The sequence below is a fragment of the Neolamprologus multifasciatus genome, chromosome 2 (genome assembly GCF_963576455.1).
Source record: "Neolamprologus multifasciatus chromosome 2, fNeoMul1.2, whole genome shotgun sequence".
NCBI lineage: Eukaryota > Metazoa > Chordata > Actinopteri > Cichliformes > Cichlidae > Neolamprologus > Neolamprologus multifasciatus.
The window spans coordinates 27,696,823-27,717,965 of NC_140440.1; the positions used below are offsets into that span (position 1 = coordinate 27,696,823).

Here is a 21,143-nt window from a genome sequence, read left to right on the forward strand (position 1 = left end):
GTTTTGTAGTCCTCGTGACCGTCTGGTGTTTTAAATAGTCACAGTCACGTAAAAAGGAAAGTACATCCTCTTTTGATTGTAAGATTTTATGCGTCTGGGTGAACAATGATAAATGACATATTATAGTATACCGTTACTGCGCGCATAGAAATTAAGAGGGTGAATCAAATACCTCTGATTAACTGATCGTAAGGAGGTCTGAGCAGGGTTATAGGGACTTTTCTGTACAATTTAACAGTAGAATTTCCATAATTTTACAGTAAAAAAGAATTTTCACAAGTGGAAAACATTCAAGACAGCTGCCAAACTTCCCAGGAGTGGGCGTCCCCGGAAACACACCCCGAGGTCGTGCTCAGACTCTACAGGCCTTAGGTAGAATGTTAAATGTTAAAATTCATGATGGTACAACTGAACAGGTATCGGTTGTGTGGAATTGTGAACACATGTCAACACAGTGTTTTAAGTTATGTGTTCGTCTGAGGTTGAACCATATTTTAAACCTAGTATGGACTAGATAAATTATTATTATGTCTTGATACATAAAATCTTAGACTTTCTTTTTCACATGACACAATTTATGAGTCGATGAATTAGTTGTGATCAGGATTTGTTTGTTTCACTGCACAAAATGAGAAAAATGGAAAAATCCAGATGTTGAAAACATGCATCTCCAGTATTTTTAGTTGTATATAGATTATTTAACTTTACCCCTTTGATAATTAGCTGATATCATTTTGCATAATGACTTGGATGAAGTGGCCCATTAGATATTTTAATTGGAAATATGTGGTTAATAGCAGCAGTTATAAGTTTTTTAACAGAAAACTTTGTGCTGAAATATAAATAACATTTATAACGCTCGATCTTATAAGTGTTAAAGCTCCCAGTACATTTTTTGTTACTACTTGTGTACTTTTCCTTTGTCATTCTTTTTCTTTATGTTGGATTTCGCTGCACTTTCCGCCTTCTCTTACCTACAGAATCATATCTTTCAGTTCTTTGGAGAAGACATAACTGTGATTTAGGACAATGTAACTAAAGTTGACTTGCTGACATGTAACTACCTCATATATGTTGTTGGCATATGCTTTTGCATATAAACTGAAATATCTGAGGTAATGAGCAAACACTGATATACATGTAGCATTGGTCTCCTTATTCCAGAAAACGTGGAACTGCTCCTTTTAATAGCAGGCATCAAAGTGATAAAAAATACAAAAGAGAGTCCATGTTTTGAGCTAATTTAAGTGAAAGCAGCATCACTTAAACCTCTTCCACAGTTGCACTCCGACACTTAAACCTGTGTGCTACAGCTGAACAGGGTAAACCCCTCTGCGACCTGGTGAATTAGTCATGACCCACAGCCATTAGAGCCTAATGTAAAATGTCTGCACGTAATTACCATCCTACACCGTAAACTTGTTTACAGCACCAAGGTGAGAAGCAATACGAGCACCCGGGGCTTGAGTCCCCCCCCTCCAACCTCCTCTGCATCAGAGGTACCACATGACACATACTCCTTGTTTCTCTAGGCACACATATACACACTCACAGGCAGAGAGACAAGAACACACTATCACCAATATTGCCAGAGGCGGCAAAGAACTGGGACAAAATCAAGTCGAAATAAAAATAAAACTCTTGTCTACGGTGTATTAAGCAGCGAACGCGGCGCACGGCGCTGCCTGTGCGAATTGAGCAGCCAGTTGATGTTGTTTACAGCAGCAGCTACGCCTGCATTTGATTCATCCTCAAGCAATCTGAACACATGTAAAACATTTTACAAATGCGCAAATGACAATCTGAATGGTTATTAATATTTTACGCGCAGAACGCCAACTTCACAGATCTTCAGACGGCTTTCTGCGCATACAAAAAATATTTGAGCGTCTTCTGCCTTGGCGGATAAATATGTGCACGCTCACACATATCCATAAAAGCTGCGTTTAAGTGCTGAATAAAAATCGGGTCATATAGAGTGGATTACAGAGGGGTGTAATTTCTAGGAAGACCTTTTTTTCATCTAAATAATAAACATTTTCTCCCCCCTTGATTACAGCTCAGACATTTCCCCCCTGGATACACTCTATACGGCACTATATACAGCATGGTTTTAAATGACTGAGCACAAGGATAACTCAAAATACATTTGAGACCAATTTCTCTTCACAAAAAAAAAAAATGTTATACTGACAGGAAGGAAAACACGCAAACCCCGGTTTATTTTGATGCAGCTTTGTGACCCAAATCCGAGCATTCGTTGAGGCAGAGAGGCAAACTAGGGAGGGAAGGAGGGGCAACATGCAGAGGGAGCACACACAGTACCCGTGTGTCAACACTCGTCATTTTTCATTACATATTTAAGAGTAGAGTTAGGTGGGTGGGTGAGACAGACAGAGAGGAAGAGAGAGAGAGAGGGGAACAAGAGATGAGTGGGGGGGAGGAAAAAAGAGGGATGCTGGGTGGACGAGAGAGCAGGGGGAAGATGATGTCCTGCTGTTCTCTCTGCTCTTGATCATTTATACATCACAATGCACTGGTGTGTGCAACTATGTGAGCGGGTGCGTGCGTGCGTGTGTGTGTGTGTTTTCGTACATGAGCACAATATTCTCGACAAAGCTTCAGTGAGATGTCACATCAGTGAGACGCCCCTCTTCATGTACCCTACCAACATGTGTCACAAAGTGTGGGAGAGAGCGCAGGGATTTGGTGACGAGTGGAGTGGAGTTACTGTGCCGTTTGGATCATTTGCATGTAACCTAATTAGCTGCATGTGCCATAAATCACTACATTTCCTGCACATGCGATATAATAAACTGGTGTACACTGGATTTGCTGAATTCCTCAATGGAGCAAACACAATGCAGATAGTTGTTTTAAAGATACAGGATGCTGTGTTGAGCTGGAAAGAAATGTTGCTGCTGTTGAATTTTTCAAGTGGATTTTTTTTTTTTTTTTTTTTAAAGAACGGATCATCACTATTTCATTCCCATCTTTTTTAGCTGCAGGCAGAAATATCTGAGATCTAGCTCTTTAAATCATTGGTTCTCAAACTGTGGCATGGGCCCCACTGGTGGGGCATAGAGCCACTGCAGGTGGGGCAGGCAAAACCAGCGGAAAAATACAGAGTGAGACTAGGTAGTTCTTCTTCTTCTTCTTCTGTTGGCTGTTCCCTTTAGGGGTCGCCACAGTGGATCATCTGCCTCCATCTCACCCTATCCCTCGCATCCTCCTCCGTTACATCAGCCCTCTGTGTGTTCTTTTTCACTACATCCATCAATCTTCTCTGTGGTCTTCCTCGTTTCCTCCTGCCTGCCAGCTCCATATTTAGGTTTGGCCAACCTAAGCTGTCCATCTGATAAATTGAATTACTAATCCACGTCCATTCTGGTCACCCCCAATAAACACCTTAACACCTCCAGCTCCACCTCCTGCCTTTTTTTGTGCCATCGTCTCCAAACCATACATTGTAGCAGGTCTCGCTTTCTCTTTCCCTTTTACTGCTATCCTTCTGTCACAAGTCACCCGTTGCACTCATCTCCGCCCACTCCACTCTGTCTACACTTTTCTCTACCTCTCTCGTGTACTGTGCATTGCTTTGGGTAGCTGTCAGCCTGTCCATCACCACTGCAAACAACAAGAAGCTCAGTAGGGAAAATGATCGATATTCTCTCCCTAGGAAAAACAAAAAATCACCTGGATGCTTTTATCAATAGCAGTTGTGATGTTAGACACTACTAATGCTATATTTGTTGTAATTTAACTAAAAGGCCTAATAGAAGATATAATTGAAATGATTAGAAAGTCCATCTGAAATTGTTTCATATAATATTAACGTTTGTTTGTTTTTTTGGTTATGCATTATTGGTAGACATCTGAAGATGTAACTGTGAGCATAAAGAACACTTTCCAGCGTTTTACTGGCACTTTGTAGATAAAAAGATGCATTTTAGAAAATAATAATCATTTTTCATTCATAATGAAAAGAATCGTTAATTACATACCCACTGAATTATTTGAGCTGTACAATTAAATGCTGTTACATTTTCAGAGCAATTAAAACTATACCTGATTAGGGTTCCTTTATAGTTGGCTTGTAAAAGTCCACACAAGCAACAAGGGAAACAGACTCCGAGCTTTCAGAGCCGACCAATTATCCATTTAATGTTCAGCTTAGTGCTGTTATCAAATCAAGTGGACCACGAACATGTTCACCAATTCGAGGTTTTAAATCATTTCTTTGAGTTTTTGTGATTAGAGGGAGCTCAGGTAATATTTCTAAGAAACGTTAAATGTGTAAACTTTGAAAATAAATGACAGGGGGTTAATTTACCACCTGATATAGTCATCATTGTAGACGTGTCTGCTGCAGGCCGGCTGAAAACGTAATCAAAAGCTCAAACAAGACAGTGTTAAAGTATTCAAATATATTCATCTTAAACAGTCTCTGTAGTCTGAATAAATGGAAGAGCTACAGGCAGACACTGACTGCACAAGGGTCCCGCTGCGTTCAGCCTTGTATGATCAGCTAACATCAGCTCACATCTGTGCCCACCATGGCTAGGACCAGGGAGAGTTTTATCTGTGAGGAGATTTATTGGCTGGCGGGGCCAGGGAGGGAATCTATAGGGGGAACAGGAGGAGTAATCTGTCAGGAAGACAAGGATTACAGCAGGTGTGCCTAACAATGCTAATGTAAGACAGAGAGTGAAAAAGCAAACTGAGAGAGAAAGAAGGAAGCTTCTTTTGTAAAGCTTATTGTTTGTAATTTTCTGTCTGTGTGAATGCATGCGTGTGTGTGTCTGTGTGTGTGAGACATTGGACTGTGGGTTGGAGAGAGAGATGAGGGGACACAACATCATAATGACCCTTTGGAGAATGAGGGTTCCTGGGTGGCTGGGTGGACACATCCTGACAAGGGCTGCGTGTATGTGTGCGGAGAAGTGGGAGTGATGGATTGTGGGTAAATGGAAGGAGCTGACGCAGAGGAGCGATGACTTGCCGGGAAAGAAAGACGTAGGCATAGGGCTCAAATCGGTGCAGGACTGGGGAGGAAAGGTCATCAATCACTCTGGCGTCTATCGAGTGGGTCTAGGTGTTCGGGCTCTGTCCCTGTGGGCCATCAGTGGGGTCTTGCATGTTAATTAAAGCCACAAAGGCCTTGACATCAGCAAACAGGCTGTGGTTACACTGGGGCATCATGACTGAAACAGCTCGAAGAGCGGATATGAAAAGTCAAACACGCACATGCAAACTCATTTCAGTGACATAAATGGAGGAGAACGCAAGAGTGTGTTCAGCATTAAAACATTTATGATACACGGGCTCTCTTCTCTTCTCTTTGCTTCTCTTCTCTTCTCTTTGCTTCTCTTCTCTTCTCTTTGCTTCTCTTCTCTATGCCATGCCTGTCCATAGAAGGTCAAGCAGTGGGGGGAAATAAGTGAGCGCTGGAGGGAATAGGCGAGCAGGGTCTCACTGCTGCCCACTAATGAATATGAATGAAATGTGGAATCAGTGTGCATTTGTTGGAGTGTGTTGGTATGATACGTTTCTGCTTGTGTGTGTGGGTGTGAACTCGAGCATCTGCCGTTGAGCCATTAGTGAAAACAGGTAACATTAGTTTATTTAAATAGTAGAAAAAGGGACATAGACAGCAGGCTGGCGCAAAGATACTATTAAAAACGTACATTATTGGGTTTTCAACGGCGTTGTCTCAATCCTAACAAGTGTCACATGCCAAGGACACGAAAACAAGAAGACAGGGCCTCTCTGATGCCATAAATCATTTCTCTGTGGCTTTTTGTTCTACGCTTAGTGCTTCCCTGCTCATCCCTCATCCCGCTTTCTCCTCCTCATCCTCTGCTAGGAGAGAGAAAGGGAAATTCCCTGTATGCATATAGTAGCTCCTGCTATGCACACACACACACACACACACACACACACACACACACACACACACACACACACACACCTAGGTATTTAAACTAATTAAGGTTTAAGCTCATGATGTATATGTCTGCAGAATACACACACACAAGCATACACACCCATACACACACATATCAAACAGCTCCAAACAGCCATGACAGACACTTTAAAAAAATCCCTGCAGCGTATCCAAACCCGTTAATCCTGTCTTTCTCATCCCTCCTTTGCCTACTTCATCTTTTTCTTTTCTCTTTTGCTCTTATGCCTTTTCTTTCTCATCTGACTCCCTGAATGAATGTCTTGCTCTTGTCTCAGTGACTCTGGCTGCAAACCTGCTGCCAACAGCCTGCATCCCTACACCTGCTGGCAAGCCAGAGAGAGAGAGAGAAAGAGAGAGAGTCAGAGGGACAAGGTACACAGCTTGAAGTCAAACACACAGCAGGAAGCTGAGACGTAAATGAGTGGAAAAAATCAAGGGAAATCTAATTAGAAAAAGTAGGGCCAAGGGACGTGTGCTGTGTCCTTTAAACAAATGGATGTGGATGGATGGATGGATAGATAGATGGAGAATAGAGGACTGAATGAACTACAGATCAGAGTACTCACACAAGCAGGCATCCTCGACCCGTTACCGACAACTACTTCTCTGCCTCGTTAGCTCCTTCGCCGCGGTGACATTGCTACAGCCCCTTCGCAGCAGTACCCCAGGGTAAATCTCTTCCTGTCTGCCTCCTCTCTTTTTCTTCTTATCCTTTTTTTTTTAATCCTCTGGGGCTTCTTCCCCCTTCTCCTCTCCCTCTTTTCTTCCCCTCCCCCTTCCTTCTCCCACTCCTCCTCCACTTTTTTCCGCTACACCTTTTCTCTCTCTATCTTCCTCTACAGCCGGCTTCCCTCGCTTTGCTTGCCTGGTCCGGAGAGTCTCCTGCGAGGTCCTGCTGTGTCAAGTGCAAGCAGGGAAGCATGCCTCTCTCCCTTTCTTATTGGCTTCCCATCACGCTGATCATTCCCGACACACTCTCTCAAAAGCAGTGCCGCGCTTTATTCCCCGTTCTCTCACTGTTTGTCTTGAGTATCTTCTCGCCTTCGTCCTATCTTTGTCTCTCCTTCTGTTGCCTGAGTGAAACTGGGAAAAAAGGGGGGGCTTCAACCCCACTAAAGTGCAGTGGCAGGACAAAGAAAGAGAGTCAGAAAGAAGAAGAAGAAGAAGGAGAAGAAGAAGAAGAGGCAAAGCTGTGCAGCCAATGGCACAGGAGGGAGGCAGAAAGAGCGCTGGAGACAAAGAGTGGAAATAGCACAGACAGAAAGATGGGATGGGAAAAGTGGGGGAAAACACATGCACACCCACTCATTCACCATCACGCACAAACAGAGCGCTCCGGATTTAGACCTATGACTTCATCAGTTCAAGTCCGCATGCATACACATAAATGCGAACAGCGTGCACGCGCAATTTGGGCGTGCACGCGGTCAGACTTGCTGAGTGCTCCAGATATAGCCTCATGACTTCATCGAAGCGCTAACCCCTCCTCTACCATCGTCCCGCCCTGCTTACGAGATGGGGGGACTCATTCATATTGAATCAAGCTGAAGGAGAGCGAGAGAGCGAACATTCGGGACAAGACTGGGAATATTCCACAGATAGATGGTTAAAGAAAGAGACAGCTGATGGAGAGAGAGCAAAGTGCGAGCTATCTTCTATGCATGCTTTCAGAAACAGCCTTTATCTTTCACCTCTGCCTCCTCCTCTTTCCCTGTCAATTTATGGCCTTTTAAACATAATTAAGAAATACATTTCTCTTCTGCATGTCTTTCACCGCCTACCAGCTTCAGTCAGTTAACAATATTACCAGTCTGACTTTAAACACACACAGTGTGCAGGCAAGTAAGTCAACCACTTAGGCAGCACACTGAGCTGCCAATCATACAAAACATATAGTGGACTACCAAAACCTGTTATTGCTATTACAATCTCAGCTCTATGGAGACTTTTCAAACCTCCCTGCAGGAGTTGCTTCTATACAGGGGTACCCTAATCAGACCTGGCTGCAGTTTAACCACAAAGGGATTAGATGTGGTTAATGTTAGGGTTTTGTGTGTGTCAGTCATTTTTTTTAGACAGAGCACATAACATTAAAAATAAGAAGAATAACCAAGCAACGCATGACACAAAGAAGCTGACGTCAGCAACATCTCGCCAACGCTTCACAGGATCACAGTATCACTCCAAGACTGTCACAAAATAACTGAGCAAATTAACAAATGCAAAAATATTAATCACTCAGTAGTGACAGAAAAAGCACACCCCTACAAGAATAAATAAAAATCACAGCTGTAAAACAAACAACCAAGTTTTTCATTGTTCTATCACTGCTGTTTAACAGGCACTGTTTAAAACAATCAACCCGGGAGCAGGGGTCCTCACATATACTTTTGAGGATTCAGCTGCAAGCTAGCGGCTTCTCTCCACGAGCAGGCTTTGATTACAGTGCACTCTAGTGGCAGGACTAACAGAGCAAAAATTCCAACCTGTGGCAAAATAATCTCAGATACAATCGCACACGCACAAACTGCAATGCAGGTTGCTGTAAAACAATTTGCTGCATACATGGAAAAGCTCCATGTGGCTCCAGAGCATCAAATATCTTCTGAGTCACCTTGTTTGTTCTCAGCTTTAACACCCTGTGCTGGTTTGAAGGCCAAGCTATCCAGTTTTTCACATCAGTCCCAAACAACTTATCACCATGAAAGCGGCTTCACAAAAGATCCCAGTGGATTCATCCTGTCCCCTGGACCACATGCTAAGCACTTTACTTCTTCAATGGATATCGAAAGCATTGAAGAAAATATTGTTTTAGTTACTTATGTATGAACAAGTATCTAATAGAGTGAATGTAAATGTTCTCCTTTTTGTGACATATGAGAGCAAGAGTGTTTCTGACTTTTTCATTCTGATTGGGGTACATCCAAAAGTCATGAGCCTAAAACCAAGCAGAGGAATGCAAGACTGCACCCTGCAGATTTTAAAGAGCTGTGGTGGTGGTGGGGGAAGCTGTAATGTTATAAGTGAGAGAAAGAGATGCAGTGAGGGAATAAAGGATAAGAGGGAGCGCTATCCTGAGATGACCCTCCCCTTCTCTTTCCACTACATGCTTTATCCATTACCGCTGAGAGAGACAGCCACTGAAAGTTTCTCAATCCTCGGAGATGGAAGAGGGTGGAGGGACTTTCTTTCTTTATTTCACTCTCTTTATCTCACTCGCACACATACAGCTAATGTTGCTGTAGTGTTGTTGTTGGGGGAAGTCAAAAAGGAGGAAGACAAGAGGGATGGAGAAGAGTGGGAGGATAAGAGGGATGCTCTGAGAGAAAAAGAGAGAGAGCAAGAAAGAGACTAGAGCAGTACTCAAAAGAGAAAGACGGAAATAAGATAGACAGAGAAGGAGGAAGAAGGCAGGAACTGAGGCAGGAAGAAGGAGAGGGGGTAACAAGCATGGCTGAGTGCGAGTGAGCCTTTTACACAGACTCTATTTTAAACTCCATTTTCACCCGATTCTTTAACAGCTGATTACACATGTCAGGACCCGACCGTTTCTTGGACTGAAACCTCCAGCCCATCTTCTCGTTTGATTTCATTTGACACATCTTTAAAGTAAATCCTCAAAAAAACCCAACCCCAAGACGTTTTAAAGTGCTTAGATTTTTAGCATTTTGTGTTCACAAGACTTTTGCTCTGTCTGTGCTAAGCTTCCAAATGCACATACGTGTCTCATACATATGAAATCCATGCATGCCATGCATCAGCGCTAACGTTTCCACACGAGTGTATAGGTTAATATGCAGGTTAATGGAAACCCAGAGTGGCTCATATCAATGAGGGCTTGGCCAGCTCCCCTCATTAGCAGCTACGCTGCCCTCAGCACACTGTCAGCTCAGTGGTGAGAAGTGAAAACCAAGACTATGGGATATTGCCAAATGACTAAAGGCCCCATAGGTCCTCAGTGTGGAAGTGAAGCATTAGGAATAATTGTGGAGTTTTAGCACAGTCTGTGAAAATACAGACTGAATAATAACAAGGCTGATGCTGTTCTCTGATGATTAGTTAAAACTCCTGAGTGTTTTACACACATGCAGTTTAAAAGGTTCCTGTATAAAACTGTGTGTTTGCACATATACAGAAGGATTATCTGCTCAACATGTTTGTGTGCGTTCTTGTCTGTTTCACTAAGAATGTCAGTCATTAACTCTTTACTCATGTCTATTAGGAGTAACCCTTGAAACAGTTTCTGTCATATTTCAGGGCTGCTTATACAACAAGATTACTGGGTTTGTGTCAGAAGTGAGTGAGGGTGGCCCTTGCCTATGCAGTTACCCTTTGGAAAACCTTGAAACTATTTTAATAGTCGTTAAACCACATGTTTATTGAAATTCATCAGGGAAGGTCATCAAAATATCGCCTCCACAGGGGAAGAGTTATAAAAACAGAACAGCATGGTTTTAGTAAAGATTTCTGTAATGTCCTCCCTACCTGTCATGGTCTCTGCCAACACCCCAGACACGGATGCTGCTGATTGGCTGAGAGTGGAGCAAGCTGCGATCATCAGGGTCAACAAGAGTTAACATGCGATCCTGAAGCACTAAAAGCATCCCTTTGCCCTGCAAGATAGCAACCAAGGATACATCAGTGCTGTCATCCACAAGCCAGCCAGAGGTTTTTGTGAGGTAAGTTATATAATTTGTTGCGACATGATTTAAAAAAACAACTTGACAGTACTTTGAAAACTATAGGGAAATATTTTCAATGAAATATAGCCAGTAGTGATGGGATTTCCGGCTCTATTTTAGAGAACCGGCTCATTTGGCTCGGCTCACTAAAAAGAGCCGGCTCTTTCAGCTCCGAACCGGCTCTTCAGGTTGTTATGTAGCTTTAATTAATTTATTAATAACAATAATATAAAATTATGCACAAAAGGAATTACTAATGTAAAAAAAAAGTGGTTTTATTTATATATGTTTATATATAAATATATGCGGTGGCCCCTAGAGACAAAGCACGTGCAAACTCCAAAACACATTTCTAGCTTTAACTGAACTTCCAAAACAGAGCTACCTAGATCACTTTAATTACACAATTGAAAGCATATGTGTATTGTTTGTGTATTTATACACAAGCACTCATATATATTAAAATAATTAACTACTACCACACACCACGTAAGCTTCAGAGTTCGTAAATGTTTTGAAGTTTGTACGTGCCTTGTCTCTAGGGGCCACTGTAAATATACATTTATTTATTCACTCCACATAAAATGTAATAAATAAATCATATAATACAAAACCAACTATTCACATTTCAACTTTTAACTATTTAAATTTTCAGCTTTTTCCTTTTAAACATATTTAAGGTGAAACAACACAAAACACTGCAAACCACAACACAATTAAATATAAATTAAAATATGAAAACCAAAAGAAGATGCATATTCTCTTTCATATGGGCCTGCATGAATAAACTTTCTGAATCCTTTATCATCCGCAACTGAAAATAGTTGTGGATGATTACTATACCTTTCTAATGTGACGTTGTTGTCCCTGTCTCTCCCTCCCGCTCTGTTTCTGTGCTACTGCGAGTGTAACTACCCCGCCCTCCCCCCTCTTCCCAGCGCAAAGCACAAGGCTCGCATGCGGAGTGAAGCAGAAAAAAAGTGCGAGAGAGAGAGGGGGAGAGAAAGAAAAAAAAAAACCCACGGCTCGCGATAAGGAGCCGGCTCGCGTTGTTCACGTCAAAGATCCGGCTCTAAGAGCCATTTCAGGATCAACAGTTCACTGACTTCACATATACATCAGAGGTTGTGCACTCATAAACCTTCTTCCTACAGTGTGTGCCTGTGAGGCATTTTCAGTTGGACTCAAGGAACTATTATGATTTCATGGTCAACAATCACATCACACACACACATCACTATAATTTAATTTATGCACTATTTGTGACATCATTTCAAACAAATGTCTAATAGCACAAAATTATAAATTGATGGACATCGATGTACAAAGCAGCCGGCAGTAACACTGGTTCTCCACTGACACGCAGCAATACTGACTCATAAACATGTAAACAATGGCGTACTGTATGTTGAGCTGATCTCTTTTGGACTGACCTCTCCCCAGACACCGGCTGAGTCTCGTATGTCCCTCCTGCAGTAGGACAGCTGTCTGATACAGTGGTGGACAGCCACGCTGCTCCTCCCTTCACACAAATCCTGCTCGGCCATCTCCACCCAGCCCAGAGATCTCACTGGAAATGACTGGAAGAGACACAGACTCTGTGATATCGCTAATAATCGGCACAACAAATATGTGTACGTGTGTGCATAACTACAGCACACGAGTGAGGTCCAGGATGTCACTCCAGACTAGGGATGGGTACCGGTATCCGGTGCCATGATGGCACCGGTTCTGACATAAACGGTAGTAACCAGACCGAAAAGCAGCGCACATTTCGGTGCTTTATTTCGGTGCTGTTTTTCCTGAGCTGTGATACACTTTCTTCTTCCTTACATTTGTATTGGCAGTTGGCAAACAACTGAAAGGTGCATTAGCGCCACCAACTGGTATGGAATGATACGCTTTAGATTCTAGCCAATCATTTTACGTTCCGAGGATAGTAGGCGGGTCCAGGTACGTACGTTCTTTTAGAGCAAAGCTACAGATTAAAAATGCCCAAGGCGAAGCGGTCAAAAGTCTGGCTGTACTTCTCAGCAAAATATGCAAACTCAGCAGCCTGCAACAAGTGCTTTAAGCTGATACTGTGATACTGTCAAAGGAGGTAACACCTCAAATCTGATGAAACACCTGGCGCCGCATAGCGTTCTTTTTTAAAGCCGAGAAATGCGCCGTATTTGATAGCTTGTTGCGAGACCTCACACCGTGCACATCTACTGCTTGTGGGTTGCCTGTTATCGGACCTGGAGTTAGCAACATCCCCCAAAAACCCGAAGAGGAGAGTCCTGGCCCCTAGCCCTGCCAGTGTAGCAGAAATGATGACGGATGATGATGCAGCAGCAGCTGTTCTTCTCTGCATCAGTAGCTTAATGTTGTTCGTGTGTAATTACGTTGAGTAGGCTAACCACGTTATTACATTAATGCATGTAAGGTGAACTAGCAAACACCATCATAGCTACATGTGGCTGTCTTCTTGTTTGATGGCAGATACTCCCTTCACCCTGGCCAAAAAGGCTAAAATGACCAAAGAAAAAGTGGAAAACAGCTAAACATAAGAGGATTTTGGACAAAGTTTATGTTTTTTCCATTGTTTAAGCACTGCTTCCAGCCAAGAGTGATACCATATATGCCCTATAGCTGCAGAAAAGGCTAACATTGTTATCTTTTTACAAAAAAACAGCTGAACATGAGACGTTTTTGGACCAATTTTGTGTTTTCCATTCTTTAAGCACCGGTTTGAGCACCGTTTAAGCACCGGCACCGTTTCAAAAGTACCGGTTTGGCACCGGTATCGGATAAAACCTAAACGATACCCATCCCTACTCCAGACTGTCATGATCAAGTTTACTGGATATGTTTGGTGATCATTTTAAAATAAGTTTAAGCACTCTGGTTGTTTATTTAAAACCTGTGTAAGTGCTCGTGTTTCTTGTTGTTGAATGCTGCCATGATTGAAGATCTCAGGATGTAACATGATGGTTATAATCTTATTATAAGTACAACCAAAGGTGCACAAAACACTTCAATAATTACTGTTATCATTTATTTAAATTTTAACCAAGGTACAAAAACCCATACAGCGCATGAATATGAGACACACACAGAAGTTTCAGCTTTAATCTAATAATGCTTACAGTGGGAGAGTGTAGTGTGCAGGAACAACTCAGCAGTAACTGAGAGCTGCCTGACGTGAAAGGCAACACATAAACTATGAAAGACTGTGTGTGTGTCGGGGTGGGGGGTGGGGGGGGGGCAATTTTGATTGCCTCAGGTCAGCAGCTATCACCATCCTCTCTTCTCTTCCTCACTCACTAACATATCAAGGAGGTTTCTTTTCTGCTGAGGAGAGGAGGCATCTCTTAAGCTGTCACACACACCTACACGCACAATCGTTTTTCCACTGGCCATAAAATTCCCTTTGGGTTTCTTCCTCAATAAACTTTCACACTTTCTAAGTCCATATCTTAATCCCCACAATTCCCTCAGAGGTATATAAATGGGGTGGGGGTGGGGGGTATATAAATATAAATAATTTTGCTGTAATATACTCACTTTTGTTCCATCTGAGCCAACAACTTCCACTCAAAAGACTGCTCTCTCTGTTGTTCTTTATCTCTATTGTTATATGTTAAGTAGCATCCCCTTCCATTAGACTATTAGCCTGCCTGCTCTTATATTCAGGCATCACAGCATCTCTATGCTTAAGCATGTGTACGTGAGATTCGTCCACAGGGGGGCAGTTAAAAATACTTTTGCTGTGAATGCGTTCACCACGTGTCAGTTCACGAAGTGACCACTGCGTGGCACTGCAGCAATCAGAAAGAGAGAGCGAGGAGCAGGTGCATTACATCATTGCATGCAGTGCCTGGTGACTTCCTCTCATTAGCAGTATTTGAAAGGTTAAAGTTTTTAAAGTGTAAATAAAACCACACACACACACACACAAATGTAAGCTATTCATAAGCCTCCTCACAAATGACATTACTTGTTTTGGGGCCTTTAACTGTACTGTAAATGCCTGTAACTTCGTCCCTGCTGGCTATAGTAAACCACAAGAAAACAAATAATCAAACTATAAAGAATGCTCTCTATTCAGTTAGCATTTTTATTTAGTAAAAATCCCAGCATATTATAGTTATTTCAGATGCCATTATAAAGCCTGTGTTATTATATGTTGTTGTTTTGAACTTACCATTGCCTCCGGATCAGAGAATGTGCTGTTAAGGTCCACTGTCTCTAGCTGGGCAGGAGGGCTGCAGAGAAACATCAGGGATTAAAATAACAGCCACATTAAAATCACATTTTACACTTGAATACATGCAAAATATCACGACTGAGTCCTTGCTACACAAGAAGAAAGTCTGTAGCACTAAGTGTGAGTATGTCTGTGACTATTACTTGAGCTTGAGTGAAGCATAGCGGAGAGTAGCTCCTTCAAATGCCTTAAGACTGGGATCAGGATAGACAGGATAGTCCTTTAGATCCTGGAGCATGAAAAAAACCCAGATATTCAGAAGGGAAATAAATCTTTGTATTTTTAAACAACCCACTTCTCCTCAAATAAAAAAAGAGACCGTTTCAATAATTGTGACTTACGGTGGCTGTGCAGGTGGTGGTGGTGTTGAGACTTTGTACAGAAGAGGTGATGTCATTGAAAGGGGTAGAGGAGGAGGAGGAAGGGGAGGGGGAGGATCCAGAGGGCGAGGGGACCGGCTCCACGGAGCTGTCGGATATCAGGCTGCTGGGGCGCTGTGGGAGAGAGATGGGTGGTGACAGAGAGACCGTGAGGGATCCAGGGTGAGAGACAGAGCTGCACAAACAGACTGATGATAGAAGGTACATCATTGATCAGCAGCAGCTTTCAGATATGGAGGATTCTTTCTGAACACAACACAGAAGATGGCAAAGCCTGTCTTTTAATTTGCGTTGGGGTTTTTTTACAAACCACTACATGGACTTTTTCAAAAAAGCAACTTTTTTATTAAATAAATTTGTAAATTGAAGCTTTTTCAGACCTTTCAACCACATCTTACTGTTCATCAGCATCTGCTTGTTGTTATGTAGAAGGATGTGGGTTGACATCTCCAAAGGACGAAAATCCCATATAGTGAACATCTAAACATAAATTTCTCTCAAAGAAAACGCAGGGAACTTTTTAAAAGTATCTGCATTAATACATTACATTTAAACATCTGCATCTACATCTGTTTGCTGCGGTTAACATTCAGCAGAATTAAATCCTGACTGAGAGCGTTAAGATACATAATGCTGTTAAGACCTTATACATAAAAGATCTCGTTATACTTTTAAACGTGCTTTTAATCTTGAAGTCTATTTAGTTCTCTGGGTCGTCTCACCTCATTGGGTGGCTTAAGGGAGTCCTGTGTGACCTGTTGTGGGTCATTCTCGTCATCATTGCTAGAAACGGTGTGTTTGCTTGAGGCAACAGGTCGGTCGTACTGCGTAGTGCCGGTGGGCACGTGCCAAAAATAGACCTCTGATGAGTCTGAGATCTCCCGCCAGCCTGGGGGCAGCTCCCCTTCAACCCATACATCTGCTGCAGGATGACAGTGACAAATAAACACATACTATCATTCAGATAGTATTACACACAGATGGGCTCTGCAAAAATAAAGCAAACAAAAAAAAACAACAAGATAAAAACACATATATAACACAAGATAGATGTGGTCAGCCTGTCCCTGAACTTGTGCTTTATACTCTACAATAATATTTTTACTACAGCCAGCCCTCCTCTTCTCTTCTTCCTGAATTATCTTCCATTTTTGCAAACTGCTATCTGCACTATCCTGTCATTATGCCAATTCTAATCACGCTCTGCACCACATGGGGTTTACAGGGGGCTTAAAGGTTCCAGCAGTATTTCACTGGAGTAAGTGACTTGCTTGCTTAATGTGATGCCTTTGGTAAATTTCCAGATCAGACAGTCTGTAGGAGGTAGAGAAATGAAGAGAGAGGAGGAATGAAAGGAAGGTGTAATTGAGGCATGATTAAAGGCTGACACAGATATGCAAATTTTTCAAGGGAACGATCAGATGGCAAGACAAACACACAGACACACACACACAGATATATACTGAACCTGTCTCTTTTGGAGTCAGTGGAGAGGGTGACTCCTGAGATAGGGTGGTCCAACTGGAGTCTTCATCTTCTGATGGAGTCTCGGGAGTGAGATCCATTCTTAAGCCCACTTTTGGAAGGCCGGTTTCTGGTTCAGGCTGAGGAGGGGGCGCCCGATTCCTGGTAGGCGTGGTCTTCTCTGCAGCTCTAGCCTGTTTAGGTGAAGAGGGTGGGTACTGCTGAAGAAACTGGTTCTCGTTGTTGGGGTGTAGCTCCACCTTGATCACCCGGGGCTGGGTGCTTCGGGGAGGCTTTGCAGGGCTGCGTGGGCTAGCCTGAACCTGGGCGCAGAGCTCCTCTTTGACCTGGGCTGGAACTTGGTTCTGCAGGTGGTTGTGGTTGTCTGGAACCCACTCTGGGCTGTTACTAGAAGAAGAGGGGGTGGAGGAAAGAGGGGCTTCGACTACCACAGGTAGCAGTGGCTGTCTTGGTGTCGGTGTGGGCTCATCCTTTTCTTCATCCTCCTCCGCCACCGGCTCAACCTCCTCCTTCTCTTCCTGGCAGGTTTGCTTGCTGCTGGCCTTCTCCTCCTTCTGACTCTCCCTTTCTTTCACAGGACTAGGCTGTTCCTTCTCTGGGGAGGGCTGCTGCTTCTTTTCCCCCTTGTCCTCTTTGTTTCCCTGGTTTAGGTCCAGATCCCAGCCCTTTCCATGGTACTCCAAGAAGCTCTTGGTCCTTCTTCGAAAGGGCGGAAGCTGCGAGTTATCTTTCTCAAATTCTAGCCAGTCTGAAGTGGGATTATTGATGAGATCGTTGTCAATTTTGCCCTCTGTATTGGCCCTGCTGAGCTCCAGCTGCTGGCTCTCAGCTCGTCTCTGCATGTTGGCGCCATTCTTCGCCAGTTTGGGGTTAGTTGTATTAAACAGCGAGGAAGAGGAAGAAGAGGAGTATAGGGCGGAGCTGGAGGAGGACTTGGTGGGAAGGCCGCGTCCTCTGGTTACAGGTTGGTTTTTAGACAGCAAAGCCAAGTTGTCACTTATCCCCATGGCGCTGCGCACGCTGGTCATCGCGTACCTCTGGCGGCTCTTCGGCAAGGTGGCCGAACTTCCGGTTTCCATGGACTCCTTGATGACATCTCGTCCAAGCAGCTGATTGTATGATGAGCGAAGGCTGAGAGAGGTCGGAGGGGTGGCAGAGGCCCCGCTGCGATTCGCTAGACCAACGGTGGAGGGCGAGGAGCCAGAGCGGGAGAGGGGAGGAGTTTTTACTGACATCATGGCTGACTGGAAAACCACTGCAGAGATAGAGCTGATGATAGAAGAGATGGCCTGTTAGAGGTTAAGTAACACATTATAACCTGACCTACAGCTTTATATGTTATTATTATTATTTTTTGCCAGTATTGATTAAGCATGAAGAGGAGCTTTTTTTGGCTTCTGCCATGTTTGCCGCAGCAGATTTTTAACACCGGATGCTCTTCCCGACCCAACCCCAAAAGGGTTCACTGACATCATTTATGATACACTTATTTTACATATGTTTTTAAAATAAAAAGATTTAGAAATATCAACCAGCCTTGAAGCCTTACTACTCACTCACTTTATTTTAAGAGCTTTTTTTGTGGTTGCAAGATTATTTTACGCCCACTTACTCTACAACTGCCTATTGTTTAGTCACTGGGTTATTTTATTTTTAAAATCCTTGTTTCTCTGGACTCTCCTGCTTGCATGCTTTCTCGAAATAATTACTTTTACATATAACATGATATAATTTAGCTTTTTTAAACGTTGCTTGCTTGGAATAACTGCTCCCTGACACCATTCAATGTGCAGCATTATCACGCTGACACATTTCCCCAGCCTCACAACTGATCACCTCTCTTCCTGTGGCTTGACCAGTCTCAGAGGCTTTGATCAATGCACGATGGTGCAGATCCTCTTCCAGCCTCACACCCCTTTTACACACAAGGTGTCACTTCTGAAGTGTTAAAAAGAAACACTGCATCAAAGTCATGTAGCTGGAATGCATTTGTATGATATCTGGAGTGAGTCAGACCCTCAATTTATTCAACCAGGACTGACATTCAAAGCCCGAGCTGAGCGGTAAGCTGGTCTGTGGGGAGGAGAAGTGCCAGCCAACTCCTGCTAACTAGCTAGCTGTGTCTCTTTTATCTCTGGGTGGATCAGCTATGTGATGCGGAATGCAGACAGATGGATAGAAACAAAGACAGCGACGGCAGAAAATCACCTTGCTCTTAAGATGTGACACATAACACGGCTTTTTAGATAATTTAATTAGGCTCCCACCCTGCAGAAAGCTGGTAAACAACTAATAGAGGCCGGGGAAAACATGCCCAGACACGCAATCTTAATGTATAAACATCTTTTCACAAATGCACACATCTCAAACAATGCTGGAGTCATCACTGGCACCTCTACTTAGAAACATGGAAAAGTCAGACACAGCAGATTTCAAAGCCTGACAAGATCTTGGGAAAAGATGGAGGCGGTAAGTTAAAGAGAGCAGATTCCCCGGACAGTGCACTTTTGTCCATGCGGGGGCCCCTATCTGCTCTCCTCCCTCTGGGTGGTTGTTGTCGCCTCTGTAACCCAGTTTGTGCTGAACCTGCACTCCTCTCTTCACGCCTGTGACTCAGACATAAACACAATCAAGTCAGGTCAACAGGTGCAGACTGTGCCATGTCTCAAGCAATGCTCTTTTTCTACTGTCATTTACAGGTCCTTAAAGCCACATTTTAATGCTATGTCCTAAATTCTGTTGCCTGTAGTTTCACATACAGACACACTAACATATGACTAAAACACACAAAATGGGACATCTGAGCAATACAAGCCTTAAATTAGATGGCAACAAAATATGCTGCAACCTACTGAATATAAAAATCCTAACAAATACACTGATTGAATCAAAACAACTCCAAATCATCCCTTTCACCCATATTTGTGTCAGGTATGAGCCGCAGACAAACTGGATCATCTTAAACAGAGATTACGGCCTTTTCTTTTCCTTCTCCTCTTCCTCTACAACAGCACAGGCAGGTCTCGGCCGCTTAAATAAAAGTGGAGCAAGGAGAATATGTGAAGTGTGCGGAGGAGAAAGGATGGTTATAAGAGGGATAAAGCGGGGAGGATGACACAGCAGTTTGCTGGACAGTGAAGGCACAGTTAACACACGGAGGTAGTGAAACTGTTGTCCTCAATAAATCTGTTGTGCTGTGTAACAGCAGAGGTCATTCATAAGATGCACAAGATGTTAGCAGCTGGTCAGCAACGCGGATCCTTATTAAACAGTTGGGTCTCAGTCTAGTTGTTCATGCTGCTAATACTTGCCGCTGCATTGTCTGTTGTGATGATGCAAATTGTGAACGTGATACCAAAGTTAGTGAGGAAATGAGCAGATTTACATGGATGACAAAGGAGACTGCTAAAAAAAATTTTAAAGGTATTGACAGAAAAAGCATACTAGTACTAGTTTTGGATTTAAGTGTTAGATTATGACTCTTATTTGCTCATTTGTTGCCGATAGTGGGGATTACATAAAAGTGTTTTCACCTAAAGGTCATCAAAAAAAGGAAAAGATCAGTTTCCTGTGTGTTATAGCTTTAGACATTAACACATAATTTCTAAATCTATATATATATGTATAGATATGTTGGGAAACCAACTTGTTATGGTGGGCACTCCTTTCATCCGCGCAGAAGCAAGTGCAACAGATGAAAGCTCAAGCAGGAGGGGAAATGAACTTGAAAAAGTCGATGATGTCATGGGTGGAGTATTCTAGCTCCCCGCTTCTTGCTGCCTCCTTAATAAACTCCCCTCACTGACAAATCGGAAGCACCCCATCTTTAAATCTAGAGAAATGCGCGGATGGATCGCCGTAAATGCCATTATTGCGGAAGATAATCTGTTAATATGTGAACAGACGCAGTGAATCTTTAGCATCCAGCCTCCCCTCCTCTCTCTCTCTAGCCCCATCACCACCAGCACCACCGCCGCCGCCGCCGCACTGGGAGGGGAGCGCATCCCATCGAGAGCATCTATTTACATCCACTCACCGCTTCGGTCAGCCTCCGGGGCTTCCGCGCTTGCCTTTCCTCCGACGACACGCAAACACAGTAGTGAGCAGGGCTGAAGTCAGCGGCCGCTTTTTAACTGCCGAGTCCGCCCGTAACAGCAGCCGGCCGCCCGTATTATCATATCACATCACATCATAAACCCTCCCAGCCCGGCTCCTTGCTCGCAGGCGGCCAAGCTGCGCTTTCTCTCTGCGCCAGAGGATCCCGGAGTGGCGTGGCGCTGTGGAGCTCTTCAGCCAGCCGACCAATCGGAGCCGAGAACGCAGGACGCTCGGGTTCACGGAAAGAGACGCAATCGCAATCAATATGCCGGTGTTAT

At 43.4% G+C, this 21,143-nt stretch overlaps 1 protein-coding gene across 2 annotated transcripts in view; it reads right to left on the reverse strand.

The window, feature by feature from the left end:
- The window catches only part of apbb2a (amyloid beta (A4) precursor protein-binding, family B, member 2a), a 39,082-nt gene extending 18,064 nt beyond the window's left edge, over nt 1–21,018 (reverse strand). The window contains exons 1-8 of one of the 2 annotated variants that reach the window (XM_085133846.1): nt 20,804–21,018; nt 16,751–18,036; nt 16,005–16,201; nt 15,244–15,396; nt 15,046–15,131; nt 14,840–14,900; nt 12,084–12,230; nt 10,454–10,581 (exon numbers count right to left, since the gene is read on the reverse strand). In XM_085133846.1, the coding sequence (XP_084989972.1) occupies nt 10,454–10,581; nt 12,084–12,230; nt 14,840–14,900; nt 15,046–15,131; nt 15,244–15,396; nt 16,005–16,201; nt 16,751–18,005 (2,027 nt within the window). In that variant the 5' untranslated portion in view covers nt 18,006–18,036; nt 20,804–21,018. Of the gene's footprint in view, nt 1–10,453; nt 10,582–12,083; nt 12,231–14,839; nt 14,901–15,045; nt 15,132–15,243; nt 15,397–16,004; nt 16,205–16,750; nt 18,037–20,803 lie in introns of both variants that reach the window. The other variant, XM_085133837.1, reaches the window with a different exon arrangement.
- Nucleotides 21,019–21,143: the final 125 nt, after the last annotated feature.